The sequence below is a fragment of the Chelmon rostratus genome, chromosome 10 (assembly GCF_017976325.1).
Source record: "Chelmon rostratus isolate fCheRos1 chromosome 10, fCheRos1.pri, whole genome shotgun sequence".
NCBI lineage: Eukaryota > Metazoa > Chordata > Actinopteri > Chaetodontiformes > Chaetodontidae > Chelmon > Chelmon rostratus.
Window position 1 is genome coordinate 2,254,038 of NC_055667.1, and position 13,636 is coordinate 2,267,673.

Consider the following 13,636-nt stretch of genomic DNA (forward strand, 5'->3'; position numbering starts at 1 on the left):
ACAGAAATTCATTGTAGCCTGCTTTGTTTTTGAATGTTTATATGTGTTCAAGTCATGGTTTACACACATACGCAGAATTTGTTCAAAGGGTAATTCACGTCACTGTCAAAGCAGAGATGTGGCGCCACCATGTGGAATATTTAGAATGAATCCAGATCAGACTTTAAAATCTAATCCACACACGTCAAATAACGTTATCATCAATATTTCAGAATAATTCAAACTCATATCGGTGCAATATCTACATTCATTCCTCCCAGTGGTTATTTCCAAGATAAAACGAGTTAAGGCCAGACTGGCTTCTTTAAAACTTAATAAACATAAAAATGAGCCAAATGAGCCAGTTTTTTGAAAAGCTCTTTGAGAGGAACGGCTCACCAAAACCCGGCTCCCCTCAAAGAGCCATGAATCCCATCTCTATAACTGACAAGCCAACACCTTGAATTGAAGCGACACAGCGCACATGTTCAGACATATGTTCATCGACAGAAAGTGTCCTGGCGGCACAGCGTCAGCTGCAGTCTGCAGATCTGCTGGGTGAAATCCCTCCTCCAGGAAACACAGACACAGACCAGCGCAACAAGTCTCAACAACTCAAGAGCTGGTAAGCTGCTTCTGCTGCACTTTGATCTACCTTTATTCTGTCAAAGAGGAAGTCAAGGAAAACTAATCTTTACCGGAGCCTGCCGTGTAACCTGAGATGTTTGTTTGTCTGTGTGTGTGTGTGTGTGAACGGAGACTCGATACACGCAGAGAGAGAAGTGTAACTGTCCCCTCACCCTGAATCTACTCGCACTATCACTCTCTAATGAGCTTCTTGTTAAAAACGAAAGCGATCTCCGTCCAGAAGCGCGTTTGTGCAATGTTCCGGATCAGCGTCGGTCCACGATCACCTGGCTCATGTAGCTCTGAGTGTCCAACAAACCCGCGCTGTCAGTCCGTTTGGATGGATTCAAGCGGGACAGACAGTAACAGGGACTATAGTCTGCAGCCATTTTCAATATTAATTCTACTAATACTCCGTGTCGTGGACTACACTTCTGTTCAACACAGCAGAGAAACAGCATTCATCAGTTTTTCTGTTTCATTTTGGAGGGAGGGGTCCAGCTCCCATAATGTCCAATACATTTCCAACAGTGGTGGGAAACAACCAATCTGGTGTTGTACTTAAGTGCACTTTGGAGTTACCTGAGTATTTCCGTTTTCTGCTACTTCTAGGCCACTTTGCAGAGTCAGATCAGTAACACAAAACATAATGAAGACAGAAAGAATGGTGTAATATAAAATAATATACAGTATATATATATATATAGCTCCACCTTCACCAGCTGCAACATTAAAGCAAGGTACAGTTTGCATTCATACATCGATAATTCTAATTCAATTATATAATAAACATTATTCTGAAATGGGCCATTCTGCATAATGAGTACTTTTACTCTTTGTACTGTAAGTATATTTTGATGCTAAAACTTTTGTACTTTTACTTCAGTCAAATTTTGAATGCAGGACTTTTACTTGTCACAGAGTATTTCTGCACTGTGGTGTTGGTACCTCTTAAGTGCAAAATAAACAAGGCAGCCAGCTGCATTTAACAGAACACTGTAACCAGAGCCTCCTCATCTCAGGGCCTCAAAAGTAATTACAAAAAAGATGAAGATTAAGAGGATGGCTTCTTCAACAGGACCTGAAGGTTATGCCATGTCCTTCACAACCCCCAACCGAAACATCATCATCATCATCATCATCATCTGCTGTGACCTCAGCAGAGCAGTGCATGCAAGACGGCCCAAGAATTTCACAGCAGTAGAAACCTTTTGCAGGAATAATGAACCAAAATCCCTCAAACAAGCACTGAAAGACTATTAGCTGGCTACAAAAAGCCTTTACAAGCTGTGACACTTGCCAAAGGGGAAGTGGAAATATGAACGAGGCCGTTCTGACCGTTCTGTGCTAAGCTGAAGCTATAGCACCACCAGGACCTCACTGTTAAAGAAAGCATTTTAAAGTCCAATTTCTTCACATTTTCACAAACCTTCACTTGGATGACCTGATTAAACTTTGGGACCGGGGGGGGGGGGTCATTCTAGATGCCTCATGTGGCCTGTCTGATGGAACATTCACTCTTGTCCAGATTTCTACAATATGTGTAATTAATGTTTAATGTTTGTTGTTTATCGATGTTTAATCAAATCTGATTGCCCCGGTGTGTTTTTGTCTTCACACACAAGGTCACCCTCGCTTGCAGCTCTGCGCCATGAGGTCCTCTTCCCTCCTGCTACTCTCCTTCCTCATGGGAATGTTTGAGATTCAAGGGGCTTCAGATTTTAGGATCTGTGCCTTCAACCTGCATCACTTTGGGGAATCCAAGTCGAAGAAGAGCAATGTCATGCATACACTGACCAGGGTAAGACAAAGACATGTGGATTTAGCTTAGACACTTTGATTTGTCAGCCGAAATGTCAGTGAGCAAATGTTTTTATTTGTTCTATTTTAGATTATAGCCCTCAAATGACTGTGTAATTATGTCGTATATGCAGCCTATTAATAATACTTCATACTAAAACACTCTCTGGATATCTGTATCAGGACAAATAAGGGTGTCCAAAGTAAGAGGACAAGAGTTTAGGGGATAAGTGGGTAACTAGCTTGTGGTTAAGAGGGACTTTGAAACATATTACACTGTAAGTGTAATTACTGGCCACCTACAGGATTATTAGAGCGTACAGGAATATTACATACATCCATGGCCACTAGTAGTAACATAGCTCGCATCCTCATCCCCAAAATACAACATTCACTGTTGCTATGTATATCACTCATTCATTGCTGTGATGTCTGTCCCAGATCATCGCTCGCTGTGATGTGTGTTTGCTGCAGGAAGTGAGGGACAGTAAAGAAAGAGCTGTACTGGTGCTGCTGGACCGCCTTAACAGGTGATCACTTTCAAAGCCACGCACACACAAACACAGAAAGACCACGCAGCAACACAGACCCATCGGTACAGCACAACACAGCTGTCAGTCATGACCACCCCCCCAACACAGAGAGACACGGCTGGCTCAAAGAGCAGTATTAACAATTTCCACTCTTCTGTCTGTTCTTTCTTCAATACTCAGGTATGACACGAAACACGTGTATGACGTGGTGGCCAGTGAGAGACTGGGCAGGTCTGACTCATACCAGGAGCAGTATGTATTTGTTTACAGGTGAGCTGAACTGCGTGTCTGCTCTCGGGCCTCTTTGCAGCTCGACGCACCAACGTACATCGACGCTCGACGTACATCTTAAGTACGGGCTGTAATGTGTTTGTCTGAATGTGTGCAGGACAGACACAGTGACGCTCACTGGCCACTATCAGTACCCAGATGATCAAAAAGGAGATGTTGATGCCTTCTCCAGAGAGCCTTTTGTTGTCCGTTTCAAAGCCCCCAAGACAGGTGAGTTTTCTAACACTCAGAGTGCCCATCCAAGATGATGAAAAGCCTGGCGATGTTTCGGCATTTTAACACCTTTCCCTGCATCCTCCCTCCCCCCAATCCCCATCTGTATCTTCAGATATAAAGGAGTTTGTCCTCATACCTCAGCACACCAGTCCAGCAAACACCACTAAGGAGCTCGATGAACTGTATGACGTTTTGCAGCATGTCAGGAGGATGTGGAAAACGGATGTAAGTTTTCCTGAATGTAGCTAGACCTGAAGCTGAAGTTCAGCTGATTTTGTAGTCTTAACGTCAGTCTTGTGTTGTGTGTGGTGTACGTGAGCAGAACGTGATGCTTCTCGGGGACTTCAACGCTGACTGTGGCTACCTTGCTAAGAAGAACAGGAAGAATGTGCGCCTGATTACAGAGAAGAACCTCTTTTGGCTCATTGCAGATAAGACTGACACCACTGTGCGGTCCACCACCTCCTGCACCTACGACAGGTGAACCCACACTCACCATAAGGCCTGGTCCCACCAGCAGGTGGCACCAGACAGTCACAAATGTATTGATTACATCTAAGCGACCTGACTGGAGGGCGGTGTGTTTGCACCCTCTAGTGCAGGCATGTCCAAACTATTCCATAAAGGGCCGTGTGGCTGCAGGTTTTCGTTCCAACCAAGGAGGAGCACACCAAGCCAACCAATCAACATCAAGGGATCCCTTAGTTATCAGCTGAAAAGTGAGATCAGCTGATTAAATGAGTCCAGCCTGGTGTGCTCCTCCTTGGTTGGAACGAAAACCTGCAGCCACACGGCCCTTTATGGAATAGTTTGGACATGGCTGCTCTAGTGTGTTGTGACTGTGGCAGATGGTGTGTGTCTCTGTGTGCAGGGAGTGTGTCGCACCAACTTTCAATGACCATGAGCTAACCATGGTATCACTGATAAAAACCAGGTTCAGGTTCTGTACAACATAGTGATTTTCAGTGAGGTGTTTGGCAGCTCAGTCACAACTAAGTTTGATACATGATGCAGCAAAGTCTTACTTGATTTTAGTGTGTGATGCAGTACACTGTGACACAGTGACACGCTCTGTGTTGAAGTTGTTGAGCCTAATTTGCTGTTTCCCTGCGAGTGAAAAATTGGCTTTGTGTGAAAAGCATTAACTACTCCTGGCCCTGGATCTGAGTGGGGTAGTGAACTTTCTCTGAGCTTGAAGGCTTAGTTGCTAACAGGACAATAAAGTTCACACAGTTTATTCAGAGGACATTTGTACCGTTTGCCCCCTGTCTCATGCGGGCTTCCAAACCAGGTCTCTTCTATTGTGTCAGGAGTGAAAAGTTAAACTTGACGTGAAAGATTGGGCCACAACCATTGATCACTGCAACTCCATTGAAATGGTGCTGTTTTAAACACGGGTGCGATTAGGCTTTAACTCTTTGACAAGCTGTCATATTTCAAATGAGAAAAAGGACACTATCAATAAAATGTGTGTTTTTGTCCATTCTGTATGTTACAACAGGATCGTTGTTCATGGGGAAAGATTTGCCAGAGCAACTGTGCCTTTTTCAGCCAAACCATTTAACTTCCAAATGGAGTACAGACTCACGGAGGACCAGGTAACAGAAAAATAGCAGTAAAATAAAACCAACAGTAAAATAAAACAAAAACAGTCCCGTGTAAAGCAAGTACTCTGCTCTGTAGATGTGTGCCGAGGTTGGTAAACTGTTTCTCGTGTGGTTTCTGTTCAGGCGCTGGAGGTTAGTGACCATTTCCCAGTGGAGGTCCTGCTGAAGGGCGCTGGAACTAAGGAGACTCAAACAAAGCTCTTTTCGTTGTTTATTCTCAGCCATCTTGTCTTCCAAATGTTAACATGGTAGTTTAAAATGAAATACACGTGGATTTTGTTTTCTCACTCTGAGGACAATCTTGGGAAAGAACTGAAGAAAACTTCAGGATTCCCCAACATGTGGAGTCCAACTTGCTAAATGTCATTGATGACACTCCACAGGAATGGATCTCCATGTTGGGTTCGGGGTTCGGAAAACCTCAGGAAATTACAGAACTGTTGACATTTGCCATTATGCAATGCATCATATTGCATAACAATTTATTTACCTGTGTATCTGCATGGAATACCTCAGTGTGATGAATCTTTCCTTCATAGCACTGCAGAGAGAACAGTACAGATGCTGGTAGATGTGAAAATATTGATAAATCACTACCTCTGATTATTAATGTCACTAATTTGTTCCTTCAATTTAGGAGTTTTACCCTTTTATTAATTCCCTCAAATTGATCCAAGGCAGAGAGGAACAGGTGCCTGTTAGGTTTCTATTAACTGCCACCACTGAGCTTCTATAAACTGGATGATGTCTGCAGTATCATCACTGTTTTTAAAGCAAACAATACAAATAAATAAATGCGATGGATTTAAGGAAATTAATGAAATATTTCAAGAGCCCAAGTCATTAAACTGAGGGAAAAAAATCAGTAATTCAACAATACAGTCCAAACTGAGGCACTGAAATCATTATATGGAGTACATGAATTACTAATGTGATGGAACAATTCATCAAATAATTTCTCCATAAAATGGTGCTATAATATAGAGGAGAAAAAGGCCAATTAAACATAGTGTTAGACCAGGCAAGCCACGAAGCCAAGCTCAGCCCACAATCCCAGTGCGTCAGCTGATAGCAGCTGATCTCAAAGCAGCCCACATCAGCTGATGGCTCAGCTAATTCAGTTCTATTTATCCAATTGCTAAATCTCAGACAGGGCGCCTTATCTAAGATGCTTCAGCTTGCCTGCCCTCGCTGCCTCCTCTGCAAGCTGCTCTGCAACTGAAGTGGTCCTGCCTGACTGAACTATGATCAGATATTGATGCCTTACTATTTATACAAGCTATGCACCTTTTAAATACTGTAGTTGAGATTGGTTTTGGAATGCTATGTGCAGTATATTAAACTTGTCATAAACACTAATTAACTGTCTGCTGACCTTTTCTGAGGATAACGAAGGCAAATTCTGAATAACCACAGCAATGGAATATGTTGTTCTGTTTTTTTTGTTTGCTCTCTTATTCTCTATGATTCCATGTGTACTACAATCACAATCAACATGTTAGTTCATTTCAAGTCAGGTCTAATTAAATGATCTACAGATGGGTGACAAGTTAATGGAAAAACCTCAATAAGTGAGTAGAGAAAGAACAAATGCAGATGCTTCCACACAGGTGTGCTGCATGGTACAATTAAACAATTAACATGCAGTCAGGCTCTGTGGCATGGATGAAAACACTGAACTGGCACATTTGATGCTGATTTTGTGTGCAGATGGCAAGAGGAAAAGATCTAAGTGAGTTTTAAAGAGGGTTCACTGTTGTAGCATGAATGGCAGCAGCTTCAATCTATCAGCTTCTGTCCAGATTTCTGAAGTTTTGGGTTGGGTTTTTCCAGCTCTCATTCATGTTTCTCTTGCCTGCTTAATTTGCCTTTGCTGATTAAGCAGGCAAGTGGCTGGAAGTTGCCTGTTGCTGAACTCTGCTTTGAACTCTGACCAAGAAAAGAAATTGATGTTTTCAGTCCTGGTGACAAACAGTTTTATGGTGATGGAGCTTCTTCATGTAGTTTTCTACAATGCTGCAGTAAATCTGACCTTCGTTAAGGTTGGAATGTTCAGTTTTTGTTGAACTGCTTCAGAGAGATGTTGATTCAGCTGTATGATCATGGAGGAGGGTGTCGTTGGCAGTGCTGCTGAACTGCATTCATTGAGCAGGGAGGTGTTTCTGTCATTTAGCCTACCCTCATTGGTGTAAATGGGGCAGGTAAGATAATGAAATTGAAAACAATTTTCTGACACATTCACAACATGTACACAAAGGAGAGCAGCAATCACAGACAGTGTTTTCCTGCCTAAGACTAATGCTGCATGTGTGGCCCTCGGATGGTCCCGTTTCCTGAGTCGATCTTCCCAAACATCTGGTATGTTTCTGTGTATATGACAAAGTCAGCAAGTTGTGCACCAAACTTTTTGCCAACTCTCTGAGATGTTGGTCTGACTTAAGGGAAGTGAGCTGATTCCACTTCGCAAAACTGACAGGCAATTCTGACAATTCTTATCACACAGTCTGAAACGCGTCACATGCTTGGCAGAGTCAGTAAAAGGCCACGGTCAGTTAACCGTGACAATGCAGAAACACATACATTTTATACATGTACATCATTTTTCTACATGTGGAGAACAAAGTTCAACACAGCAGCTTGCAATTGTCAGTATTGTTCCTTTGTTCATGGAACATTTATAGTTGTATGACAATGAAAGAAGGAACTTGGAGTCACAAGGAGTCACATGCTGATGTCCCATCATTATCCACTTCCTCCTTAGTGACATTTAGTTGGAACAAAAACTACAACTATCTGAACCTGCATGGAAAGTGTGAAGTGTTAGTGAGCTTTATTTTCTTGAAGTATTGAGATGTGAAACAACCTTAATAAGAAAAGCCTTTTAAACAGACGGCAGGCTGCAGGTAAATTGAGAGCCTGCTAGAGTTATAGTCAGTGCAGATCTGGAGTCTGGTCACTTAGTGAGTGTGACCAGCACAGGACACCTTCACAGTGCAGACTGTCACACTGTCATCTCTCATCGTGTCTGCTGATGTGTCTGTTCACAGTGTCAGGTCTTGTCATGCACTTCCTGTCTCATTGTGAAACCCTAACTCTCGTCTCGTTTCAGACCCTTGACTTCCTGGTGTTTTTATTTGTTCTGCTTTTGAGTCTCAAAACCCCTGAGCCCCATGGGCTTTTCACATCCTGTTTTTACTGTGTAACACTGTTTCTGTTTCTGTCTCTCTGCTAAGAGTAGTTAATGTGGTGGGAATACAGTTCATGAGCTGTTACATTCAAGCTGACTTCAACTATTAAGTTGCAACAAGATGATAAACTGGACGGTTTAAACAGCACAAATGAAAGTAACTTGGGGCTCACTTACAGGATTACAGCAAGTCTCATTTGAATCATGGGCCTAAATATATATATATATATATATATATATATATATATATATATATATATATATATATATATATATATATATATATATATATATATATATATATATATAGACCATTGGGCTATTGAAAATATATCATTATAAGGATGGACAAAGAAAATGTCACAAAACTTTGCAAATGCAGTGCATTATATAACTTCCACAAGTACACTGAGTCAACATCACATCATCATGTTTCTGATGACAGCACAGAGTGTCTCCATATTCAAGAAAAGAGTTTCTCACACTGACATACAAAGCCAACAATGGTAATGTGCTTTTATTTGCAGAGCTAACAGATTAAGGAACAAAGAACTATGTGTACAAGAATAAAACTAAAGACCCAAATAATGATAATAATAAGTAACAATTAATAATAATGAGTAAAAAGAGAATAACCAATAAAAATTGTGATATGAGAGCCAGTCGTGGGTGTAGGCATGACCCTGAGAGACAGTTAGAGGAAGACACAAACGCAGCTGCATTCCCCCTTACACCCCCACCAGCACTATGCACACGTGGCCGCACTAGAGAGCAGGAAGACTTTCATCATGTCAGTTTAGGTTCAAAAGGAGGAAAATTCAATTTGCCTCTTCTAACTAAAAGTAATGGTACTGTTGTATATCAACCAATCTCATTCACTGACATGAACTGCATATCAGAGAAAATGCCTGTTCCCACTGAGGGGGGCCATACCTGGATGAATAAATTTTGTCAACTAACTAATGGCTGGAAATTGGCCATGGGAGATTGGAGAGCATTAATTGGCCGCCAACTCCCTGCTCTTGAGCAACAAACAATTGAAGATTCAGCCAGAACAACTGCGGTGTCCAATAGTACACCATTTCTCCAGTATGCCACACAAGTTGAACAAGCAATGCGTGACATATATCCTGTGTCAGTAGGAGCATTACACTCTTTGACATTCTGTAGACAGGACAAGGAGAGTATTCCAGAGTTTTTACTGCGATGTAAAACCTTTTTTTGGACTGAAACGGTGGGAACACACCCCAGTAATGATAAACTGCAATTCATACTGTTCAGAAAAGCAATATTGGATGGCATGCCTAAATCAGTACAGGGTCAAATGGGAGCAAATCCTGACCTACAAGGCTGCAGCACTGAGAAATGGGAAAAACACCTGGCTCATTATGTACAGCAGAGTGATGAACAACAAATAACTTGTGAGGCAGAGGTTGCTAAGAACTCTGAGCAGCTGCTCAAATTGCAATTGTACAAACTAACCACTCTTCATGATTCATGATTCATGATTATGATGAGGAACGAGGGGGCCCGGGAACCACAGACAGGGGTTTGGCAGATCCATACCTGTCATTGACTGTGTTGGAAGAGGATTTGCCTTTTGTGGTGGACTCTGGAGCTAAATATTCTACATTAAAGCTCCTGTTTGACCAAAGACACTGTTGAACTAACTGGTTTCTCTGGACAGCCAAGTCATCTGCCTTTGACTTCTCCGCTGTGCACGCTTGTTGCTGACCAAGTGTTTAAGCACAGATATGTGTCATCTCCACGTTGTCCTGTGAACTTAATGGGCAGAGACCTGCTAGTGAAGAGTGGTGCTTCCATATTGTGTGGGCCAGACGGGCTGATTGTGACTTTTCCTAATGGACAGTCGTTTAATTGTTCTGTCAACGGGATTCATTCACTCACGGATGGTTTTGGCTCCAGACAACTCTCCGGGTGCTGAGGGGCAGTGGGCTGATGTCTACTGGGGGTTGGTGCAGCCAGAAACACAGGAAGGAGGTGGGGTGCATTCACTATACACTGACTGGAAGCCATGGCTACACATGTTACATCCCTACGCTCCCCCTCCTGATCCCCTCCATGTCACATTGTTCTATGATCGCAATGAGGTTTGTGTATATCATGAGGCATTCATGGCATTGGAAGGCACGGTGGCACGAGTGAGATCCAGCTGTTGGTTGTCAGGGCCTGAGGGTGTGGCTGTAGTGCTAGAGGATGATGTAAGTCAATACTATGAAATGTCCATTGAAGTGTCACCTCACATCACTCTTGCTGTACATTCTGACCATCAAGCTATGGAACTTGGCCCCATGACAAAAAGGCTGTTAAAAGCCTCTGATTGGATGTCTACTCAGCTTCCTAGTGTTGCCTATTCTCCATCTGGTGGTCGTTAGGACCAACAGACGTGGGGTTTTGCTCTACTGTCACACCCATTTCTTTTGATCTTGTTCCAGTGTCTAAACCCATCTGGCAAGCACAGTATGCACACAAACCAGTTGCAGAAGAGGGAATAACAGACACCATTACAGGTCTCCTGGCCGCAGGTGTCTTAGTGGAAACAAACAGTGATTGGAATACACCAATTTTACCTGTAGAGAAACAAAACACTGGCAAATTCCATATGGCACATGATCCGGGTCACGGCACCAAATTGTCGAGGACATGTCTCAAAAATCTCTCTGGTCCTCTGGGTTCTTTTAATGAAGCAATAGGAAAAGATGTTGAGCCCCCAAAAAATCAGTTTTATTCTAACATCAATAGAATGTGCATTAATTTTAACATCAATAGAATGTGCAAGGTTACAGAGCTCTGGGTCTCGACTTAACCTTTCCCTGATCCACAACAGAGTTGGGTCAGTTCATGAAGTCTGACACACTACCTCTCCCTGACCCAGTATTTTATAGACAGAACATGAGGAAATGCTGAAACAGTCGTCGGCTCCTCCTCGTTGCCATCGGGCGCTCTCTCTCTCCTCTGCTTGGTCATCTTCGAGAATCCAACGTCACCAGCCCAGCAACCTGTTTGCAAGGACAAATCTAGAGACACCCTTATCCCTGACGCCAACCTGTTCTATCTTAAGTCGAGGGGGCGCCAAGATGTCTCCCATGCCAGGCCTCTATCTCAAAACCCCCTGCTCTAGGTCACACTGGCCTTAGATATATTTTGCACACAAAGAATCACTCCTCGTCTAAATCACTTCTATGAATAATAAAGAAAAAACTTAACCAGGAGAAGTAGAATTTCTGTTGATTATTCAGTCACACAACATATCAGGATCCAACTATCATTAACGTAAGCATATGCATATAATCTAACTATTAGCAGAATATATGTGTGTAATCAAACTTATCAAAGTATAGGAATATGACCCAAATATCCATCAGTTCCAGGTTTACTGTGATCACTAAAAGTGAAAGTGACACTAAAGCAAGTTCTGTTTTCAAACCAGGGGAATTCCTTCATCCTTCTTTTCCATGCCGCCAGAATAAGCTGAGAAACTCTTTTTTAAAATAGGTTTAATGTACTGTATACCCACTGATGAAAGCACTGGAATCAGTGTTAGAAACATAATGAAAATACTTCCACTTTAAAGTGTGCCAAAGAGGCTGCAATGAACTGGAGCTAAAAGCAGTAAGAACATTGTTTAAACTACACACTGCATCCCCTCTTTGGTTTTCAATACATAAATCATATGTAAATAAATACTAAACACTCCTCCTGACCTGTACTCAATCATCACTTTATTATTGCCATGTAATCTACAGCTGTATATCTGACCTGACTACTTTTGAAACATTAATGTAAATTCTCAGACAAATGGATTTATTCATCATTGAGTATGTAAATGGATGTATTGATATCTAAATATAATGAGCTGTGACATACCAACTCGTGCTTTATTTTAGTCGTGAAGTTGATAGAGTTTTCATTTTTCTTACACCTTCTGTGTCCACATTCTGCAGATACAGAGCAACTAATGACCGTGTATATAGATAAACATAACATGCTCCACACTGCCAAAGCACTTTCTCTGTAAAATATATGATTCATTAGGTCACAGTATGTATCCTTCCATCATTACCAAAATATACAAGTTATTGAACAAGATGGAATACTTGTTCAATAACTTGTTTACAGTATGTCAATAAAACGAGTGAAATGGGTTTGAGTGAAAATAAACTGTACTGTAAGTGTTCAGAGTAATGAAGCAACATGTCAGCCAGTGCAGCAGTGTGGCCCATCGATGTGTTTCATAGTGTTTGAACGACAGTGGCGCTCTATGGCACAGACGAGGAAGACAGATTTTTATTGGTTTTGGTCTCAATGAGACTTGTTGTCAATAAAAATAAAGAACATTGTCACACTTATCATTTAAATTTTAAAGTCTTTCCACGTGTTAATAACACATCAGACTAATGTTTAACTTTCCAAATGTTTGACTTGACAAAGCAAAGAATTTTATACGTGCAGGTGTGTCTGTAAAAATAGCGGGGGGGGGGGTGTCAAAGGTGTCATCACACCTGTGACTCACCAAGGTGTCGTTTCAATCATACACTGCAAACATCCTCTGCATATTTGCACTCCTCTTCAGGGAGTCATTTTGGTGATTCAGTGCACTTCTCCGAAGGAGCTTCGATTGAGAAATGAGTCTTTTTGCCTGCTGTTAGACTGAGCATCAGTCCAGTTTTTGAGGACTGGAAATGTATGGCCATGCAAAAGCTTTATGGTGTTCTGCAAATGTCATAAGTCAACTTTGTCCAGAGTGATAGTTGGGATGCTGACTGTAATGTTGTATTCCAAAATAAAGTACAGGCAGAGCCATTACCTCTCCATCAGTCCTCACAGCTCAACAGAGTCATGAACAGACTTTAGGTTCAGACAAAGGAGGGAGAGCTCACAAAAGGCTTGAGGTCAGAAATTAAACAATTTATCAAATAAAGATATTCACAAAACACATTTCTGAGAACAATCAGTAACATCAGTCATGTACATGAGCACCGGCGTGGGTGGAAAAGATGTTTCATCTTAAAAGACAAGACAAAGCAAAGCAACCAAACCTGGAAACCACGAGGGAGCTGAAGGAGAGAAGAAAGATCACAAATATCAGTTCTTTTTGGACACAGTTGCCCTAAAACATACAAAAACTATATGTACCTCAGCCTAAACACCAGCTCCATGTGACTTCAACAAAGCTGTGAATGACCTGAGAGACGAGGCAAGAAGGGCTTTTAACTTCATCAAATCCCACCAATCCCAATCAAAATCTGGCTTCAAATACTGGACTCCATCATAGAGCCTATTTCCCTTTATGGCTGCGTGATCTGGGGTCCACTTGCAAACCAAGAGGTGGCTCCTCATGGTCTTAATGGAATGCAAGACCCCTTATTGTCGAT

The 13,636-nt window shown here is 42.0% G+C and overlaps 1 protein-coding gene across 2 annotated transcripts; it reads left to right on the forward strand.

Annotated features, from left to right (window-relative positions):
- The first annotated feature begins 460 nt into the window (after positions 1-460).
- Positions 461-6,406, forward strand: dnase1l1 (deoxyribonuclease I-like 1). 2 transcript variants are annotated; one of them, XM_041945839.1, is made up of 9 exons: positions 461-604; positions 2,232-2,407; positions 2,848-2,936; positions 3,120-3,209; positions 3,328-3,440; positions 3,559-3,671; positions 3,769-3,926; positions 4,948-5,044; positions 5,177-6,406. In XM_041945839.1, exons 2-9 carry the CDS (start codon positions 2,258-2,260, stop codon positions 5,303-5,305), a joined length of 939 nt encoding a protein of 312 aa, XP_041801773.1. In that variant the 5' UTR covers positions 461-604; positions 2,232-2,257; the 3' UTR covers positions 5,306-6,406. The 2 variants fall into 2 exon arrangements, with proteins under 2 accessions (XP_041801773.1, XP_041801774.1); XM_041945840.1 differs by lacking the exon at positions 461-604 and adding an exon at positions 1,068-1,184.
- The last annotated feature ends 7,230 nt before the right edge of the window (positions 6,407-13,636 follow it).

What these genes read in the sequence shown, in the direction of transcription:
- dnase1l1 (XM_041945839.1), top strand. Translation starts at nt 2,258, where the DNA reads ATGAGGTCCTCTTCCCTCCTGCTACTCTCCTTCCTCATGGGAATGTTT. An exon ending in GGAGGATGTGGAAAACGGAT is followed by an intron (nt 3,672 to 3,768) that starts GTAAGTTTTCCT and finishes GTACGTGAGCAG; the next exon opens with AACGTGATGCTTCTCGGGGA. An exon ending in ACAGACTCACGGAGGACCAG is followed by an intron (nt 5,045 to 5,176) that starts GTAACAGAAAAA and finishes GTTTCTGTTCAG; the next exon opens with GCGCTGGAGGTTAGTGACCA.